At 40.4% G+C, this 21,760-nt stretch overlaps 1 protein-coding gene across 1 annotated transcript in view; it reads right to left on the bottom strand.

The window, feature by feature from the left end:
- Nucleotides 1–212: 212 nt before the first annotated feature.
- LOC133452630 (leucine-rich repeat and immunoglobulin-like domain-containing nogo receptor-interacting protein 3) overlaps nucleotides 213–21,760 on the bottom strand; it is a 48,204-nt gene continuing 26,656 nt past the window's right edge. The window contains exons 2-4 of the mRNA XM_061732085.1: nucleotides 11,768–12,377; nucleotides 10,229–10,972; nucleotides 213–8,825 (exon numbers count right to left, since the gene is read on the bottom strand). Coding sequence (XP_061588069.1) covers nucleotides 8,256–8,825; nucleotides 10,229–10,972; nucleotides 11,768–12,322 — 1,869 coding nt within the window. The 5' untranslated portion in view covers nucleotides 12,323–12,377 and the 3' untranslated portion in view covers nucleotides 213–8,255. The remainder of the gene's footprint in view (nucleotides 8,826–10,228; nucleotides 10,973–11,767; nucleotides 12,378–21,760) is intronic.

A 21,760-nucleotide genomic window follows, 5' to 3' on the forward strand; every position in this document is an offset into this window, starting at 1 on the left:
ATATTTTAAGATGTTTCTGTCATCTATAGATGTGTCCCCTTATGTCCCAATCTCAAATCTTTAAAGCACACTTTTTAGAAGAGTGGAGGCTGCGACAGCAGGATGATCAACAATCAAACGTGTGTAACTGTGTGATTTACTGTTTTGAAACTAAAATGTCATGTCAGGTGCTACGAGTCGATACGAAGAAGGGACACCGGAGTTTGTTGACAGAGTCACATCATGCTTTTATGACTAAAAAGAAGTAAATTTACAAGACAAACAGAATACAAAACTTACACCGAAGTAATTAAAAAAAAAGAAAATGAATCATATGTGCTTTATAGACAGGTACATTGTTATTCCTTCCTTCGAGACCAAGCAGCCATGGGACTGAACAAAACCTGGGTGATCCCTGGAGAAAAGAAGCAGCACTTAAATCCTATGTTTCAGTAACTACACTATTTACAGTTCAACAGTCAGTTTCCTCTGCCAGACACAGCAAAGAGGTCTACAGATTTGATGACATGATATGGCTAATAGATCCAATATGTACACTTTCTGCTCGTCACATCAACAGATCAACAAATTATGGCACGAAACATACCTGTTAAAAGTTCTGGTGCAGTCAGACGGTGATGTAAGACGGAGAAGATCAGAGTCCAAATTGGTGTTTATTTGATAACAGTCTACTTGATGTGATATCCCATAATGTCTGATCATAATTGGCATTACATGTCTTGCTATCCGGTCTGCATTTACCTGGAGCCCCCAGCACTCATTCCTAGGTTTCATGATTTAGTGATGACCATGTCAGAGAGAAATATGACTGCATTTGTGCAAGATCCGACAAAAAAGAGGGATAGCTGGACAAGTACTTTACGAGTTTGGTGCCAGGTTGACATCAAGAAAGAATGAGAGTAAGCGACACAGAGAGAAAAAACTAGATAGAACAAAGAGAGAGGAGAGGGGGAGTATATTCTCACAAAATCTGATTTGGTATTTTGGTCATTAAAGGGCTCCAATAAATGCAGAGCTAAATGTTCAACATCTTTGTCAAAAGAGTGGAGGAGGTAAGAGGGCGTCTCACTGGCTCAGACCCGGAGGAAAACAAACAAAACAAAACAAAACACAAAATCTGGCACCTTCTCGTCATTAAAAAGAAAAACTCTTCATTAAAGGCAATGTGGAAACCCAGAAATGAGTGTCAGCCAGGTCTGGTGAGGTCCTCCACACCTCCTCCTACCCCAGAGTGATTTAGAGAGAATGTGAGAATGCTCTAGACTAATCAATTAAAGTATCCCACTGATAATCCTTCCCCTATATGGCATTGATCAGTCCCACCATTCTGCTTGGAATATCAATCGCTTTATCCACAGCTTAGGAACCAGAGCATTAGTTTGTGTACAGATGTGTGTAAAAGTACAATCATCCAAGGTAAACACATTTCTTTTGTAAGATGCTCACTACTTTAAACATATGTGAATGCAAGTGATTAATTCCACCTGACTTTGACTGGGTTAAACTCATTTTAATTACTTGCTCTGTTTCAAGCAGTCCCATGGCCAGCAGCAGTGGCACCCTTCGCTTTCCATGCGAGTGCACTCAAGAGTTTGGCAATACTAATCACTGTATACAAAAGGCATGCATAGATTTAACCTGCCAAGACCACATGTAAGAAAGTCATTTCTCCGCTTTAGAGTCACCGACCACTTGTTGATCACTCAGGAATATACAGAAAGAAAATAATCCTGTGACATATTGTGTTTTATGTGAAGTTCAGAGCTGTCACTTTTGAGCAGATTCAGGTTTCTCTTGAAAACTTTACTTCATCTGGTAGGCTTCACAGGGGAAACGACGTCCCACACCCAGCACCAAAAGGAGCTCGGGCTATGGCTATATGAGGAGTTATGAAGTTAACAGTCAGTTAGTTGTTGTAAGTGTTTCTACTGAACTGGGGGTTTATCTCACTTATCTCACAGTAAACAACACGGGCACATCAGCGGGGTCTAATGAGTGCTGTTGCAAAAGTTAACCACTTGGGGGCAGTAGTGTCGCATAAAACAAGGGTTACTTGGCTTTGTCTGGTCAAGGTTAAGATGAAGCAATTATCTGCCCAAGGTGCTTTAAACACTATTCCAGCAAAGCTCTGCAGTGTGTCCAATTATACATGAATACCAGCCAGAAATTACAGTTTGCATGACCATCTCTGTGTCCAACTCGAGAAAATCATGGTCACAGATAACAGTTCTGTCTGACAAATAACTATAGCCTATACGGTTAAAGAAAATACAAAAATAATCCCGTTTCCAGTGGTCCATTGATACGATTTTCTTCGATGTCTGCCATATAAAATGAAACTAATAAGCGAATTAATCACTCTATCAGCCAAGTTCACTTCTCCGTCATCCCATTACAGCTCATCTCAGCTCTGATAATTCAGCTCAAGTCTAATCCAATCAAAACAACAGCTGTAGGATGTGGAGAGAGACATTAATTTATCTAGAGCTAATTAAGAGATTCAGCAATGTCAGGAGACGAAAGCTGTACAAATGCAGCTTTAAAGGTGAGACTTGTGCCTTTATTAGCCAGATGAATAAGGCTAATAAAAGAAAAGCCTTCTTTAATTTGGGGCTTGAAGGGGAAACAGCATAACAAAAAAACAAATTATGAGTCTGGAAATAATTAGCATTATGATATAGTGGTCTATATAGTGGGGGAATAGTGGTCTGTATTCCACAAGGTTTCCTGGATGGAAGGTGACGTTTCTGCTGCTGTAAATGGGGCATCCAGACAAAGGTCCAGCAACACTAGCCAGAGGAGAGCAGAAGGGATTGCTTAGCCTAGTTTCTCAAGAACCATGGCATTGGACATGCATCAGGCTGGCTTCCGCCAGTAACTACAAACACAAGAGAGTCATTTAGCCAGAGTGACACAAGAGTCTGGCTGCAAAACTGCCTGAACTGGTAACCTTTTTGAGGTGATCTATTTAGAAAATGGTTCTGCAAAGAGTCAATATTAATTCAAATCTTTAACAGACAGGCTAAAACCTTTGAAGATAGAGATTTAAGATGAAACGAGTATATGATATTGGATTTTTCACTTAATATTTAACTGGAAGTATCATGAGCTCCTCCAGTTTTGAAGGACTTGTGAGGCTTAAATAAAAACAAATGCTTCTTTCAGCCCAGGCCAACTTTGAAATACACCTCAGCAGGCAAATGCTGAGGCTCTGCTTTAACAGTGACAGTTCAAGTGTGATAAGATATCATTACGAGAGAACATGTATAGTGCAGTCTGTGGGGGTTTGGGGTTTCAAGACTTGGTTTTTAAGGATTGGGCAGGGTGTTGAGCGGGAATCGGAATTTTTATCTTTTTCTTTTTTTTTTTTACATTTTCATTTAACTTCAGTCATTTTTTAAAAATAGTTATTATTACTTTTTTTTTTAGGGAACCTGGGTCACCCCTTTCATCTTTTAAACTCCACTGATCCTATCACTGCTCCATATTTGGTGGCATTATAAGGAGCAAAGAATCGTAAAACTACAACACCAACTCACCAACCACATAGAAAACGTGTCTACTACCACACAACCATAATCCAGTCTAATACTGTGAAGAGGACAGGAAAAAGAGAGGAGGGAGGAGAAGCAAAGAAAATGAAATACACAGCCTCATCTACGCTTACATTTGTGACTGATGTTAGCACGAAAACACCATCAACAATCATGACAGACTTTCTCACTGTCTTCTAAATCTAGTTCCATCGAGAAATACTGGGGGATGGAAACACACAAGGGCTGGATACGGGAAAGAGAAGACATCCATAAAGGCAACATCATGTTCTCAACACCACAAGAGCCAAAATGACTGCGGTCACTGGTAAGAGTGGAACGAAAAACCAGGCCATTTTTCTCATCTATTCTCATTCAGTCTCATGAATTTTTAACAGCTGCTCAGTTATTCCTCCTGACATAGAAACCATGGTTTCATTATCTCTGACAAGGGACAAGAATAGTTCCCATGATTCATTCAGAAAGAGTTTTAGATGTTCTGTTACCTGCACCAAATTAACACCAAAGCATGAATTTGTAATAAAACTGACAGCATGTTCATAAGAGTTTTCTAATCTTTTTTTTTTAAGAGCATGACACATTAAACTAAAAGATGTGTCTACTTGTAACCTCTAACATGTTGTTCATTCTAACATTATTTCTGATAAGGATAAGGATAAGCTCTTCATGTTATTAGCACATGTTTATTAGACTGCATCTGGATCTTTTCTCTCCCTAAAAAATGTTCTTCAGTGAAACTCACAGCAGAACAAAGGCAAGTGGATATTGATCCAGTTCAGAGACTACTTGGATGTGACATTACAACCTAATTGCATAGCTGATATTCCTTTATTTATCCAAGGTGGCATTTTCAAGAAATAACTCTGATTTCTATATATTATATTTTTACCTGTTGTCTTTTTATTCTGTTTTTCAATACTATGACTGTTTTATTGATTGTAGTTACTGCAAGGTGTACAATAACTTGCACTTAATATATTTAAAAGACATCGTTGATCATTACTCATATAAGTGCTTCAACATCTGATTGTACATGCATGTAAGCAGAGTCTTAATTATGTCAATAATAATTTCTGAAATCCTGCTGCAAGCGCAGAGGAGGAGATGAGTGAGTAATTAAAACAACCGAGGAGTATCAGATGTATCAAATTTCAGCATAACCACCTCTGAGGTGCTCGATGCAGTGGAACACGTTAACAGTTGGAAATGCACCACTAAAAGAGCTGAATCCTTCATTAGTACTCTTTTACCTTGTTTACAATGAAATATCATGTACAAATGTGGAGAAATTTTTTGGGACCCTTCCAGTGAAGACAGAAAACCCACAATGGTTGTGTAATAACTTGATAGTGACAAAAGTTATAATAAATAACCATTATGTAAATATTGATTCATACTGTAGAAATCTGATATTGGGTCCTGTAATTATCATCACAGGTGTCTTCAATCTTACAGTCAGTCTGACTATTTAAATGGTGAACTCTTATTCACCTCCTTGGATGTGGCAGCTTGAGAAAAATTTATGAATACAAGACTTGGATGATACGGGTAATGGCAAAAGAGTCCAGAACAACTTCCAAAGAGATTTAAAGTGAAGTCCAAGGTCAAGGTACATCACTGTCAGATCGCACTATTTGTTGCTGTTCGAGGAAAGGTGTATCACAGAGGAGGACTCCACTGTTGAAAGTTAAATAAAAAAAAAGTATATAAGAAAAAGCCAGACTGGAAATTGTAAAAAGAAAAAAAAAGAAAAAAAAAATTATTTATAAGCCACAAACCCTCTGGGAGACTTCCCTTTGGGCAGAAATAGACAAAACTGGAGAAAGTCGTCAGCTCTATGTTCGAAAACAATAATGAAACATTCAAAGAAAAGGCTGCAGCTACTATAAAACAAAGAGGAGGCTCAGGTTCTGTGCCTGCCTTGCTGCGTTTGGTACAGGGTGTGACAACATTTTGAGTTGAATGTACCAACTAATTTGTCCAGTTTCATCACGTTTTTTTGTATGTCTTTCTGTCGGTTCTTTGGAAATATCTGTCATGTTCATGTTACTTCAGTGACCATTGTGAGTATTTCTTTCTTTAATGGAAAGGTACCAACAAATTTGTCCACATCTGTATACGGTACTCTTTCTAATCCAGTAAACCACTAAACACAGCAACTTTTTTCCAATTGCCAGTTGATAACTGAACGAGTTTTATGGAGGTTTCCTTATCATTAAGAGGAAACCAGTAATTACTGGAAAGCAGCATAAAGGAATGATGAAGTAGATTTTTTTAGGTTTCTTTTTTAGTTTTTTAAGGTCACTCTTCTAAATCGATACAGGCTGAAAGATGTTGAAGTGCTCCTTCAACAGAGAGGGATGAAAATTTGTAACAAACTGTCACAGAAGTTTCCCGCAGAGGAAACAAGCTGTCATTGCTTTCATGATGAATATCGTTGATAGCAGCACTGAACCTTTTGTCAACCATTGTCAATCTCTTATGGGGCAGATATCCCTGTGACAACAGCAGAGACATTTAAACCAGGACACGAATGCCGGCTGCATCCTTCCCAACTGAAGACAAAAGGTCCAATGGTAGTGATTTTTCTTTTGTATAAGGGGTATTTTAGTTAAGGCAAATAACATATTCAAATATAAAACTGAAAATAACAGATGACAGCTTAGCACAAACCACTGCTTCAGATTACTTGTGTTTTCTTTGTGAATATTATCTGGCCTGGGTTCATCTAGTACACACACTGAGATGTGTCCACATGCTGTCTGAGGTGTTGAGAACAGGACGTTTTGCAAAGGTAGACAGTCCAAAGGTCACAGTCACAACAACTGCTGAAGAAATCATAAATAAGGGACACACAGGAAGCAACGTAACATTTCATTTTTAAACCACAGCACTACTCTCCACTATATGATGACATGGTGTGGGTAGGATTAACACGACTTCATTTACATTTGACTCCTCGGTCTCCAGCCAGGGACCCCTCCCAAAGGAGGACCCAGTGGGGGTGTCTGGGGGATAGGGGCGGAGGGGGGATGCACTGGGCTAGGGGGGCAGAGACATTCGCACACTGGCCGTCAGAGACAGAGAGAGAGCAGCCGGCGTCACAACTTCAGATAGGTCGGTGCTTTTTGTGTGCTCATGCACATTTAAATGTGATTGTTCATATCAGTTCCAATCATCTTGATTAGGCTCTGCGCTAATGTGTGTTGTGAGGAGAAACTTCATGGCAACCCAACGACACCAGACAGTCTTTTCATCACCTATACAGCTCTAAGATGGCAGTGGTGACAAAAGTATAACTGAATCATGCATACGCGTATAAAAATTCAACCTATGCTAACTATGGCTTTTTCTTTACACACAAATCAGTTCTCCCTTGGAGAATCAATGTTTATATATAGTATTGCTGGAATGTTTTGTATCAACACAGTAAATATCTGCTGTCTTTCTAACTGTGGTCTTCCTATGTAACTCTTCCTGAGAAAAAAATCCATAAATGTGCTTGCTGTATATCAACCAAGATGAAGGTGTTTGTTGTGTAAAAACCTCCTTGTGGGACTGTGTGTCCTCTGTCTGTCTCTGAGTAAGACCCAACACCCCAGGCTGCTCCCCCCGGGCAGCATGTAAGGTTAGGTGAGCAGCAACACCAGTGAGCAGGGAGGAGAGGGTGGATGCAGAGGTCAGCATCATATATACCTATCCTCTGTTTCTATCCATCAACCCTTGCGTGCCCACCAACCCGGACCCCCTTGCTCTATTTAGTGTTGGGTGCTTTGGTCGGCCTGGCAGCCTGTGTCCATGGGGCTTCACCTCCTACCCAGCCCCCTCTTGGCCACAGGCAGCTCTGGCAGCTCTTGGTCAGTGCGCTCGTCCCAAACTCACACAGCTAATGTTGAGACTAAATCTCACAAAGAGGAAAAGGCCAGATTATTTTTTCATGTTTTGTCTGTGCGACTGTCACTGGATCAATTATCCTACATCCATTAAGCCTTTGATCACTGAAAGAAAATGACTTGGGAAAATGTTAATGATCCTCACCACTGAGCTGTGGTCAGATTAGATAATGAAGGATATCAAACTGTATATTGAAACATTTTAAGCGGTTTTACAAAATCATCATTTTGTTTAGTGGTAAAAACGTATCACTCATATCTACAACTCTACATCCATGATTTGTAATAAGGCGTAACTATGAATTCTCCAAATGGATTTATCCGTATGACATCTTTAAAAATCCCTGATAGCAATGACTACATAAAAGGGAAATTTAAACGAAAAAGGATTTTTTTTTGGGGTCTCAATTTCTAATTAATGCAACTGGGAGATGGGACTACCCGTGCTCCAGAGCTTAGCAATCATTAACGCCAAATTATAACTAATCTCCTATAATTTTTAACTCAGCATGATGCTCTTTGAACACTATTATTCCTTACATTACCATTCAAATGTGTTAACCACAAGCTGAATGAAAACACTGTGAAGTAGACTGATCAGGATGATTTATTTCTTTTTTCTCCAACCAAATTGAGCCATGGCTCCAGTTTTGATTTGGGCACCCGATTAAGAGAAGAGCCATGGGCAGGAGAGTAAATTTCATTTTCAAACTTCTTTGTGGTTCAGTGGCTGTGTGTGTTTGCGTGTGTCAAACACGCTTTTGGAACGTGCTCATGCCTCCCCCGAGGGACCCCTGGCTGCGTTGTTTCATATCATTTTCATGTTGAACTTCCTGGTCCCTCCCGAAGAGCTTCCGGTTGAGGGTTCAGATTTCCGGAAAGAGTACTCTACTGTGAAGTTATTCCTGCGTTGGCCGCGTCCCCGGCTCCACACAAACAACAGCAGGAAACAGAAGAGAACAACCCCGAGAAAAGTAATGCAACCCATTGCTGTGGAGACCAAGATGGTGGTCAGGTCCAAGGTGAACTTCAGGAAAACACGTGTGCTGTTTAGATTTGTGTCGTTGAAGAACTCTCCGCTGTACAGAGAGCGGTTAAGAAAAAAGGCTGAGGCGGCATCTAACGGCTGGCCGCGCACCGTCAGAGTGGCGAAGTAGGTGTCATTGCCTCCAGCATTACTAGCGATGCAGATGTATGTTCCACTGTCAGTAAGCTGGGCGTAGCGGATCTCCAATGTGCCACTGGGGAGAACAGTGATTCGTCCTGAATTCTTGGCTGTGATCCGTCTGCGCTGTGGCGAAATCCAGATGATAGCAGGTGTTGGATCTCCATCAGCTCGACACAGAAAACTCACTGGCTGGCCTTCACGAGCTACCACCTGGGGTTCAGGATATGGGATAAATACATTTATGGGACTCAAAATCTATGTGAATATAAAATAAATTGCAATATTAAACAATACTTTGTATGGCCGTGGTAGCGGCAGTCATGTGCAAAAGCTAGTATCCCCTTTCCCCAATCCTATAATTTAGTAGGCATAGTAAAAGGTTAGGTGTAGCATAATAAAACTCAACTGTCTACAGAGAAAGAGTATTTTCGAGTGAAAATGTTTAACACAGTTGCTTATTTACCGCAAGATCAGACCATTCAATTCTTAGAGAAATGCAAAAAACCCAGGAGCTACATATCAGACCCTACAAGCCTGGCTGAGCATGTTAAACAGTAAAGTCCATGACAGTACAGTTAGAAAACTGAAGTATTATGGTTTCTTAGGAAGTGTTCTCAGGAAAAAGCCTTTGCTATTTAAAAACAATGTCCTAAGATGAGACCAAAGTGGCATTATATGGTCTTAATGTCCAGCATGTTTGGTTAGAACCAAACACTATTTGAGCAGAAAAACCTTGTGTCCACTGCCAAGCACGGCAGTGGAGGGGTGATAATCTGGGGTTATGCTCCTGGCACAGGATCTGGGCACTTAGAAGTTATTGAGGTAACCATGAACCTCTCTTTATATCGGAGTATGAAACTATCTGTCTGACGGCTCATTAGGTGGACAATGCGTCAGGCAAAAGGACAATAACCTGAAACACACAAGTATTCTACATCAAAATTCCTGAAAAATAAAAGAATAAAGGTTCTGGTGTGGTTTAGTAGAACTCAACTTAAATGAAGCTCTGTGATTGGACCTCAAATTCCTGTGCTCACACATTGACACTGGAAGTGTCTTCAATAGTGCTGTCCATTAATTTTTTAATAGAGTGATGCCAGGCAGTACTGAACTGAATTGTGAGTTTCATATGTTGTGGTGGCAGAAAACTTTCGTCAAAAGCTGTGATATTTTCCAGTTTTCAAGCTTCACCGCAAGCGTCAGCCAATCAAATTGCACCTACAAAGCGAGCGTTAACCAATGACACTGTACATGGGGTGGGATTATTTCAAAGCATGCAGCTGATTTGTAAAGCAAACAGAAATACATGTGATTGGTTGTTTATGGTATGATGCTGCAATGCTCTTCAGAAGCACTCCCTGTGGAGCATGGCCGTGATGCTACTGTACTGTGTGAGCTCAGGGTAGGAGAATTATCTATAAGTGAATGCCTAAAATGCCTAAAAAATGCCTTTTACTAAGCCCCAGTATGATCAGATGATTTCTATTATGTTTGACATGCAAACGCAAAAAAAAACGACATGTCAATATATGGGGGTACCAACTTTTGCAGATGACTGCATTTACAAAGTCAGAATTCACATACTGAGAGTGTGTTAAGAATTAAATCATTACCTGCTGCATCTTACGGTTGCGTATCTTAGGTTTCTGGCATGTAAAGTGATCAAAGAGTGCAGAATCGGTGAAGGTGCTGAGGCTGACCCCTTGCACCTCCACCGGCCCCGCACACACTGGCACTCTGCCGTCAAAATTGAGGGTCTTGCGTCTTTGCAGGATCCACAACAGACGGCAGTCACACAACAGTGGATTTCCATCCACTCTGAGGGTCTCTAGACTGTTGACAGAATGGAAGGAGCCCTCTTCCAGAGTCTGCAGATCATTGGAGGAGAAGTTGAGCACCCGAATCTGTCTGAGGCCTCCGAAGGCGTGTGGCTCCACTGCCATCAACCCGGTGCTTACCATAATGAGCTCCTTCAGCCTCAGCAGGTCTTTGAAGGCCCATGGCTCTAGTGTGGTGATGGGATTATAGGATAGGTTGAGGTGGGTGAGATGCACCAGGTTCTTGAAAGAGGCAGATGGGGCAGAGGTGATATTCGTATTGGTGATGGAGAGCCAATGAAGGTCCAGGCCTTGAAAACTAAGAGGAGAGATGTACTCTAGGTACGGCCAGTGATCAATTTCCAGACCCCGCAAGTTTGAGAGCTTGCGGAAGTTCTGGTCCTCCAGGGCAGTGATGCTGAGGTGGCGAAGGCGAAGAGTGACAAGACTGCGGAGGTAGGACAGTGTCTGGCCAGAAATGGAAGTAAGATTGCAACGTTCTACGGTGAGATCCTCCAGCCCAAGTAACCCTGAGAATGCCTGGAGATCAGGAAAACAGGATGAGGTGAATCATGACAGCCAGCAGATTGTTTAGTGTTGATGTTCAGATAAGCAAACAGAACAAAGCATGACAGAGTTAGATTTGTGTTACTTTTTTAAACATTTTAAAATCCCATATTCTTGATCCTAAAGTTTGGATACTGGGAGATATTAGTTCATTGAATATGACCTATCATAAAAAGTATTTCATTCTGCTTGCAGGCACTGCAGCAAAAAATTGTATTTTAAAAAACTGGAAATCGGAAAACCCCCCAGGACCCAAACAGTGGATCAATGAACTTGGATCATATTGTACTCCAGAAAAAATATTGTATTCCGTTAGAAAAAAAACTAGAGACTTTGACCTTATTTGGGGACCTTTTTTGGATTTTTTGCTTTTAATGGACTAATGAACTGAATCATCTACTATGTTAATGAATTTGTTTACACAGGACTTGATTATTTAATTTTGTTCTAGTATTGATAGACATATGTTAAATAATTTTGAATGATGTAATCTATTGACCATATGAGGGAGGGAAGGGGAGAGGGGTGTGTTGTTGTTTTTTATTTTTATCTACATTTTTTATTTTTTATTTTTTTTATTATTATTATTATTTATTTATTTTGGTTTAATTAATGTTATGAAAAGTAAAAAAAAAAGGGGGAGAAATATTGATAATTATATTGTTATTGTAAATATTATTTCTTTTTTTTTATGCCCTCAATAAAGATATCTATACAAAAAAAGATTTGTTACTTTTTGTTTTAATGTGAATAAGCTGCTGAGCTTACCTTGTGGGATATATAAACCAGGTCATTGTCTCCAACCTCCAGGTGCTTCAGATTCTTCAGATCCTGGAAGGTGTAGTCCAGTAAGATCACTATCTTGTTCTCACTCAGGTCTAGGCTTGTCAAATTTCCCAGCTTGGCAAAGGCTCCCATGGGCACTAACTTGAGCTGGTTTCCCCTTAACTTTAGCACTTTAAGATTTTGAAGAGCAGAGAAGGCATTGGGCTCTAATGTGGCGATGAGATTCTCACTGAGGTCCACTTCCTCCAGCCGTGGGTACGGTGTTAGGTCACCCGCCTGCACCCAACGGAGGCGGTTCTTGCTGAGGTCCAAGAGCCGAGTCTCAGTTGGAATACCCTCTGGGACGTTGATGAGCCGCCGCCTCTGGCATGACACTGACCTCAGCTGAGCTGAGCACTCGCATCGCGGTGGGCAGGCTTGGCTGCTCCCTGGCAGAGTCAAAGTTATCACAGTGACCAGTGAAGTGAGCAGGAGCCATCGCCACACCCTTGGCCACGGCACTAAGGCTTGCCCCCCAGGGCCAGAAGAGTCCGTCATGGCCCTGGCCCTCTGACACCTCGCCTGTTGCAGGCAGGGTCAGTGCACCAGACACCTGCAAGACAAAGCAGAGGGGAGAAACCCAGAGGAAATAGATGAGTACTTAAGATGAAAAAGAAAGACGGCACCTATCACTATTTCCTAAGCTCATAAAAATTATCAACATGTCCTTCAGTAATACTGTAGAAAAAGCTCTGGAGATGTGAGGGATATTATGAAATGGATTAAAATACAACCTCATCAAAGTAAGACTGGGCGCTCAAAGATATTTAAGATAATTTTTCTATTCACTAATTTATCTTTTGCTTCAGTTTGAGAGCTGGGACGCTAAGAGCCATATGCGAGTGCCTCGCTTCAAATGAATTCATGTATCTTATATCTCGTCTGCTTTCTGTGCAGCACTCAGACCGTCTGGTCCATTTTGACAAACACAATAAATTCTTGATCACAAAACATACACTGAACAGCTCAGTAGTCATGGCCTCCAGTGTTACACCCGGCACCACTGAAATATGAGGAGAAATATGTTCCTTTTTTTATAATATTGTCTGTTTGATAATGTCTAAGTTGATGGATGTTTGTATAGGCTTGGCATTTTCCTAGTTATACATTGAAAAATAGTTTTGGTCCTCCCAGCACAAAGACAAGATGAATCATTTGTGCTTTAACATTCCTTCGGGCATCTCTCACCCACACACTGTTTACAGCGTGGAAACAGTCAATGAGCACTTGGGAATGGATCTGGAGCATAACTCAGCATCCGTGCCGTCAGCAGGAAGTGGTAAAAATACAAACAAACAGAAAAAGTTGGAATAATATGGTAACAGCAAATGCATTTGTTCTCACATTTTCCACTTTTTTGAAGTTTTACCACTTCATAATGTCACCATTCCTTCCCACAATACTTACGTTTGGGGGTAAGAAATTCATTTCTTGCTTTCAAAGTCTAAATGTTAAACTTGATGAAACCTAATTGACGATTTGCTGGTGAATTTATTATTCAAAGAGGAATTAGGAGTGAATATATTATCATGACTAGGGAGAATCATGTTAAAATGCACTCTGAAGCTGGCAGCGGACGAGGCAGAGCCAAACAGATAAATAATACATGGGTAAGTTTGTGCTGAATGGGAAACATTCAAATGGCAAATCAGTGAGAAGAAACAAAAGTTGCCAGTTTTTTCTGGTTGGTGTGGGGGTTTGACTCAAATCCTCCCTTTTTTAAGGTTTAGTTCTGAAAACACCCCTATGAACGCCTTAGCACATCTGAATATTTCAATCTGTTTGACTCAATGGGATCAAAGCAGATGAAAACAGGATGAAACAGGATTAAATCTAAATTTAACTAATTGCAGACAAAGTCTGTTCACACACGCACATTGCTCACAGAGATTTAGTCTCGTCTTCTAAGCCTCAGGGTGAATATGTCCCTCAATTTCTTTTGAGAACCCTGACAAAGTATTCTGTTTACAGATCCCACATCTGGAGGATCTGTTTGAAATCTAGCACAATCTGGCACAAACTCGACACAGAGAGGCTGCTGTGCAAACTGCTGCACAAACTGACCCACTTCTCAGCTGCAACTAAGCCTTGCGCTGTCAGCCGGCGGCGGCTTATCATGACCACAACAACAGAGCAGCGAACCTCAGTGTCTCAGTGGAATATGGCCCAGGAGAGAAACGCAGAGATCATAAAAAACATCAGCGTATATATGCTCAGAAATGATGAACCATTTAAAAGACAAACTCAGTGCAAAGAGGCCTTCCAGTTATCTTGTGACAGCAAGATTTTTCCTCTCCTGTCACCTTTTTCTTTATTAAATTAAACATTTAACGCTTATTCAGTTTGTATATAATTTTATTCCAGACTGAACTATGTTAACAACTATCAATCAACAACAATTACCATGTTATAAATTGTGGACCTCCAGAGAATTAATCCTACAGTACCAACACAGGTGATCCTCTGACAATCCATCCATTGCGACTATGAAGCTGAGCTTTGTGACCCAGACGGAAATGTGTTGAAAACTATTGCCTGCTATGAAATTTGACGCACTTATTCAAGGTAACTTGAAGTGAAGATAATTCTGGTGACCGGGTCAAATTTTTCATTTCAACATTGAGGTGGTGGATTGGCTCTGAAATATGTACTGACTTTCATAATGCCCGGATAAGGAATCCTCCTGATTTTTGAGATAATTTGATATTTCAAACACCAAGATAAGCCCCTTCATATAGCAAGAAAAATTCTGACCACATAAGAGAAGCATAAGATGAAAAGGTTAATGTGCCAGCCCCTAGTGAAAGACTGCTCCTTAACTGGAACCAAGTGGTATTATAAGATGTGGCGGACGGTCCCCAATCATTAGCATAATATTTTAAGTGCCTTTTTTTAAAAACATAGTGAGTCCATAAACCCCTATGTGGTCATACGTGGCATTGCAACATATTTGGCTTTAAAATAAGTTGCAGAGTGCTGTGATATTTTGCTCCAGACATTTTTGGTCCCCTGTGGGAGCTTGAGCTGATTTGTGAAAAAAGTGTTTTCCTTCATTTAATGTCAACTTAACATGCACAAATCTGTACAAAGACAGTGAACATACCAGGAGCAATGGATGCAGCTTAGTGTCTTGCCCAAGGAAGGAGACTTTGGCACTTGGAGAGCAACCTATCTACTTGACGATGAACAGACAGTTTCTTACCCCATGGGCTTGGATAATAGCTGCTCTTTTCTGATTTTTTTTTATCTTAGCTCAGGACTTAAACAAGATGATCAATATTACACACTTCACCTGTCAGTGGTAATAATGTTGTGGCTGATCAGTGTTTAGCGTCTGTGCAGAGTAGTTTTTTTCCTTTTTTTTTTTTAAACGTCTGCACAACTCTTAGGCAGTGTGATGGATGCAACCTGTCTCCGCGTCCCCTGAGAGTCTTCACACGGGTCATTGAGAGAGTTACAGCATGTACCATTTAGCTGACAGTGTCGAGGCAGACACCGCATCCACTGCTTGACTCAAGAACAAAGGGGGATCCTTAGGGCTCACACTCACTCGCAGTCCCAAGGGTCCATGTATCACCAATTAAGCACGTGAATAAATACACACGTTTACTCTCACTGTGATGCCAAATACTTTTTTTCAATAATGTTGTTACAGCGTATAACTTTGGCTGCAGCCAGTTTCCTTCTGCACATCTGACATCCTTCACTTTCGCTATCTGAGTTAAGAGCACAGGACCGACCATATATCATTTTTCTGCAAGCAGACTGTGGAAAAACACACACTCCCTGCACCGTTTTCTGCACTCCAACCTAAAATGACCAATTGCCAGATGTTGATGCAACATCAGGGGTGAATCCAACGACTATGCAGAGAGCGAGTCTGCCACAGGCCAGCTGTCCAGAGAGAGAGAGAGGAAGATGAATAGATGGGAAATATGCCCCAAAGCTAAAATACTACAATATTTCAGTTAGCTGAGCAGATGTTTTGCAGAAGCACAACTACCAAATCAAACATTCATCATGTGCCTGCACGGGCACAAAACTGACGATCACAGGCAGATGTTTATTTCACCCATTCAGCTATCATTATCAGCCCTTTCTGCTAAAATGATCATGTTATCGAGACACTCAAAGAAAAATGCACTTTTCTAATAATTGCAGGGAAAGAATAGGGCTCTACTGTTTGCTATGTGTTGATGTGGCTGACGGTAAAAACGTTAAGCATATTGACTGCTAGTCTTAATAAGCCATTTGGCTAGCAGAGCGTGGATCTTCTCAACCGAGGATCCTCCTCTTTGACTTTCTGTGATCCCTCTCTCTCTCACACACAGCTACACTGTGCAACACACACTCAATCAAATCCTCTTAAGAAAACACTGTTTAGCATATGTTGTCAGAGCAGTCAGCAGGTTATTACAGAAAGCTTTTAAATATTGTGAATATTCTGAAGGAATAAAATGTGATGTTTTTACATCCTGCAGGAAAGCTAACGGTTTATACTCCCCACTCTTAAGCAGCTTTATGTCAGTGCTTAGTCAATGATTTTAAGACCAGATCAAAGGAATGTGAGTGGTCATGGCAGAGGACACAAATGGTAGAATTAGACTTCTTCTAATGACGTAAGTCACCTAAGCCTAAAAATGCCAAATTTGGACATATACTGTAACTGTACTAATCTACAGGTGTGAGGAAGTGTGTGCATGTATTTATTGGTTTCTGTGTGAGTGTGTGTCATCTTTCCCAGAAATCCGTGAAGAAATTACTTTGGTCACACTCAGTTGGGAAAGTAGATTCCATGTGATTTCTTGCCAGAATGTCCACAAACACAAATTACTGAGCAGTCCATTTGTGATGACAGCGTGAGCTGTATACAGTATATATATATATATATATATATATATATATATATATATATATATATATATATATATATATATATATATATATATATATATATATATATATATATATATATATATATATATATATATATATATATATATATATATATATATATATATATATAGTATGCTTATATGTTGATTGGAAAATGGAGAAAAAGAGAGACAATAGCGATGAACAACCCAAAGTAAACCTAAAACTAGCTTATTAGGAGGTAATCCCAGAGATCTATACGTGGGTATATACGGTTCTTTACTCATATGCATCCAATAACCCAGTCTGGAAAAGTCCTGTTGCTGCACGTGGATTGATACATCACAATCAATTCTACAAACTTTCTAATAACTCACAAATGTCCTTGTTTACATGTTGAAATTTGTGAATTTACTTATGTAGACATTACTATGTAAAATGATATGGAGCACTACTATTGGCGCTTTTATACTAGTACCTACTCAGCGCGACTTGACTCGCCACGCCTCGCCTCCACTCGCCTTGCCCTCGTTTCTTTTTAGACACCCAGATGAGAAGTGGGCGGGTTGGAGTGAAGCTGCTGTGACGTATTTGATTGTGTGATCTAAACGAAGAAGATAACAACACTAAAGATGTAGAACCTGGAGGAGATGATACTGTATACGTGCTGCTTGGTCTGTGACTTGTGTTCGATATCTCTCCGCTGATTTCTCAGCAGCGCCAACACAAACAAACAAAAAAATAGCGTTGCCGCTTGAAGCTTTTTTCACTCTCATTTTTTAACTTGATATCGAACACAAGTCACAGAACCAGCAGCACATTTATCATCTCCTCCAGGTTCTACACCTTTAGTGTTGTTGTTGTCTTCTTCGTCTAGATCACACAATCAAATACGTCACAGCAGCTTCGCTCCAACCCGCCCACTTCTCATCTGGGTGTCTAAAAACAAACGACGACAAGGCGAGTGGAGGCGAGTGGAGGTATGATGAGGCGTGACAAGTCGAGTCGCGCTGAGTAGGTACTAGTATAAAAGCGCCATTAGAACCTCGGCAGAATAGATACAGAAAAAGTATCAACTCGGCACGCCTCCACCCGCCTCCACCCCTAGTGTCAAAGCGCAAAACAGGGGCGTGGCGAGTCGAGTCGTGCTAACTAGGTACTAGTGTAAAAGCGCCTATGTGGGTGCAATATTTGCCTGCAGCAGTGTTATGAAAAATCTGAATTTGCAAGAGTATAATAGACTTTGGGTATCATGCATAAGGTTGAGTATTTTAATAATTTACTTGATTGACAACTATTCCACTTATGGTGTCTTGTATCCAGTTTATTTGATCACATCAGGATGCAGGGTGAGTTGTGGCTAAAACTTCTTCCATATTCTTCTCCAGATAAGCCATGCCATTCGCATCAATGGCAGCACCTGGTTCCCATTCACCAGAGCAAAACTTTCTGTCTTATTGCATTTTAAACAATAAGATCAGCAGGACTGGCATGACCTGGCAATAGTGCTGCTGCAAGCAATCACTGAGCCCAGTAAGTGCTGCTTTGACAAGATATAGCTCCTTATATTTATCTCATTATAGCATTGTTGCATCTCATTTTGCAGTTGTTTCATCAGAAACGCAATGTAAAAGTCAGAACATGTCATTAAAAAAACATTTTGGGGTTTATGAAGAATTTATAAAACTGTTGTTGGTACAGAAGAAGGCTTGTGAAGTGCATTATCCAATAATGCTCTTATCTTATTTTTGTGTTTAAAGTGCCACTGTAACCGCTTTTGAATGTGCTTTTTAAAGTCACTTGCTCTCTGCTCTTACTGTAATGACTTCACCTAATAATAGTTTACTGGAGGGAAGTTCTGGACCGTTGCAGCTTACTTTCATCCCAGTCAAAATGTTAACTTAAGAGAGAGGTTTTGAGAAAGAGTGAGGGAAAAAAGTTCTACATCCCCTGAGAAGAAAACTGCCATTACAGCATAATTAGCAGGGGGGAAAAGGATACCATGGAAGAGGCTTAGAGAACATGATCCTCACAGTGACAAGCTGTGTGACTGCTAGAGGGAAACCGACCGTGGCTAGAATCTAAATACTTAAAAGGAGATCAACAGAGAACATGAACACTGGGGCGATGTTCAAAGAGTTTGTCACTTTTTGTCATCATAGCAGTCATCAGCAATACCTAGTGGCAGACAATAAACAACTAATGAAAATCCTTTCAGTGGGCTGCAGTATGCTGTATGAGGGATACTGCCGTTGTCTGAATTTGTGCAGAGATGATACTTGTGAAGGCAGTTGGTGCCATGAGCTCCTACTGTAGCACCATCTTCTTCCTCCTCTAAGAACTCTGAGTCACAGAAGCAGTGAGAGGGGAGTGATCGAGAGTGACATGCTGCCTGGATTGACCTTCAGCTGATTAAAGCCAAAAAGAATTCATTGTATTCAAGCAAAAACATAGTTTCATGAAGTTCCAGAACAAATGCACACCAGGGCCTGTTTTTTTGGATCTACTAAAATTAAATTTTGAGCTCACTGATGGTTTGCAGCCGTGCAAGCTCAATCAACTCCAAAATGTTAATGTTCATCGTGTCCTGAATGAATTTGTGATACATTCTGTACTCAGACCAGTTTGGACCACTTATCTATTTACAACAAGTGGATCTATAAAAGTAATTGTAACGCATACATGTATACTCTTCCCCATTCACTTTATTGCTTGTACCTTAAGCAGCACACATACTTGCACACCAAACACTCATCAGAGAGGGAGCATTACTCAACCGATGAGGCTCATGATCTTCTCTCCATGTGCATGAGATGATGTTTCATGAAGCAAACGATGCTTTCTGACTTACAAAACAACCAACTGTTTTATTTCCAATCAAACCAGGTGATCCAAAAAATAAATCCCAGACTGTACTGATATTATTACTGTCTTTCCTGAGAAACAGAGCACAGTGAGAGAGCACCTGCATGACGAGCTAACAAGCCAAATGTGGAACAAACTGTAGAGGCAAAACTTTGGACTCAGTTTTTGAACTACACTACAATGTGTCACAATGAAACACACACTTCATTTAGAAAAATGGCTGAAGGACATAAAAGAAAAATAAGACAACAAAGATAAAAAAAAAGTGTGGATGTGATACCCACCGGGTAACAAATAAATAAGAACATGCAGTTTGTGCTGCTCTATTTTATAAGGAGACCCCCAACACCACACTCCAAACACCACTTTCTGCCGTGATTCTTACATTTATTTTAATGTTGGGAAAAATAATTGTGAAATAAGAATAAAATACAAATATATGCCCACAGTAGAAGTATCCATGATGTTCAAGGAGCTGTCTGGGTCGGTGTATGGGCACAAGGTAGACGGTGAGTGGATTAGAAGGTGGGGGCATATCAAGTTTTTATTTATTTTGGACTTCACCAACACTGAAACCTCAGTGTGGGGTTGTGGCACAGCAGGGAGTTAGTTGAACTGCCAAATCCTGTGACATTGATAGCTTTAATCTCTATCAGTTTCAGCAGAAGGTACTCGAAGTGATTAGTCACACGCAGCTAATCCATAAGATAAAGTGACACGAGGGCAATGAAGAAGCACGGAACAGAATATTGTAGATTTCCCAAATGTCTGTGCTAAAGATATGGTGAAAAAGCCTTAAAGCCTAGCTGAGGAGGGTGTTTTTGTCTTCTTTGCAGAATATTAGAATCCTTGACATTCAAGGTTCAAGGTTAGTCCATGTACCAGAATGTGATTTTTGTGCAGACCTGGTTTCAGGTCTTATTTAATCGATGGACTGGATTTGTTAACGGCACTCATGAAAACAACTGTCCAGTTAATTCTAATCTTGAAATTCTTTCTTTTAGTTATAATGAAGAAATAATGGTTTAAAATCCAGAATTACAAAGGAATTTCTCATTTAATCAAAAAAAGAAAAGTAGCTCTCAAGTGATTTGCATTTCCACCCACAACTCTTATGCAATTATGCAAATATTCATAGTTAGTTTAATGCAGACAGTTACTGTCAGATGCCATCATGAAAATGCGGAGGAGGGAGCAATTAGACCAACTTCAATTGAATAAGAGCAAACCACGACCCTATTTCAAATAAATAAAGTTGTGACGGAGGCATATTTACCACCGTGTTGCATCAACTCAAAAAACTCCTCTGTGTGAACTGAAGAGACCCCCTACTGAAGCTGTAGACTCAGACTGTTCTCTATCCTCAGTGAGCCAGAATTTCAGCTGCTCACCTTGTTTTCACTTCTGAAAACATTTTCCCGGAGATGTTTTTTTTCTTTTTTATGGCCGGAGGCTTTACTAACATATTGACAATAAACCAAAGTAGTTTGGAGATGTTTCACCTGGAACCAGGCCCCAGGTACCCACCCTCCCTTGACCTTGGACAAGATGAAGCGGGTATAGAAAATGGATAGATGGATGAATAATCTGTGCAACAGACAACCAGTTTGATAGGAAATATGCTACACTGTGTACATCAACCTATTGCTGGAAAATGCTGCTTTCAAAAACTAGAGAAAATAGCCCCCAGTAAATGTTTTAGTTCTGTCCTTTGTAACCTCTCAGTCTTCCTGGAGTTTTCCTGGTGAGCCGGTCTTATCAAAACTGTGATGCTTTGAAAGCAAAAGAGCATTTCTGTCAGTACTCACTTTCAGTGACTATAGATCTTTTTGTTTAACTCAAAGCCATGACACGTTTAATTAGCTGTAGCTCCTATGATGAGTCTCACACCCTGCAGTCTTTTGACCTGCTTTTCTCTGGCTAAAACATGAGTGCTCGGTTATTCCTACTGAGAGCGCAGACACATGAAATACCACGCACAGCATGCCCTCACACAAATGGAAACACACATGCTCACACACACATACACACACAGAGGCAGATTCATATTGTGTAATAAACAAACAACAGAGGGCAGCCCGGAAGTGTGTCTTATTAGATTGTAACCTTGCCTACCATCTGATCTCCTCTCAGGGGTTTGGTTTTCAGGATTTCAGCCGACTCAAATCCAGTCTTGGTAAATTCACGTTGGCTGTT

Source organism: Cololabis saira, chromosome 10 (assembly GCF_033807715.1).
Source record: "Cololabis saira isolate AMF1-May2022 chromosome 10, fColSai1.1, whole genome shotgun sequence".
In the NCBI taxonomy this organism is placed as follows: Eukaryota; Metazoa; Chordata; class Actinopteri; order Beloniformes; family Belonidae; genus Cololabis; species Cololabis saira.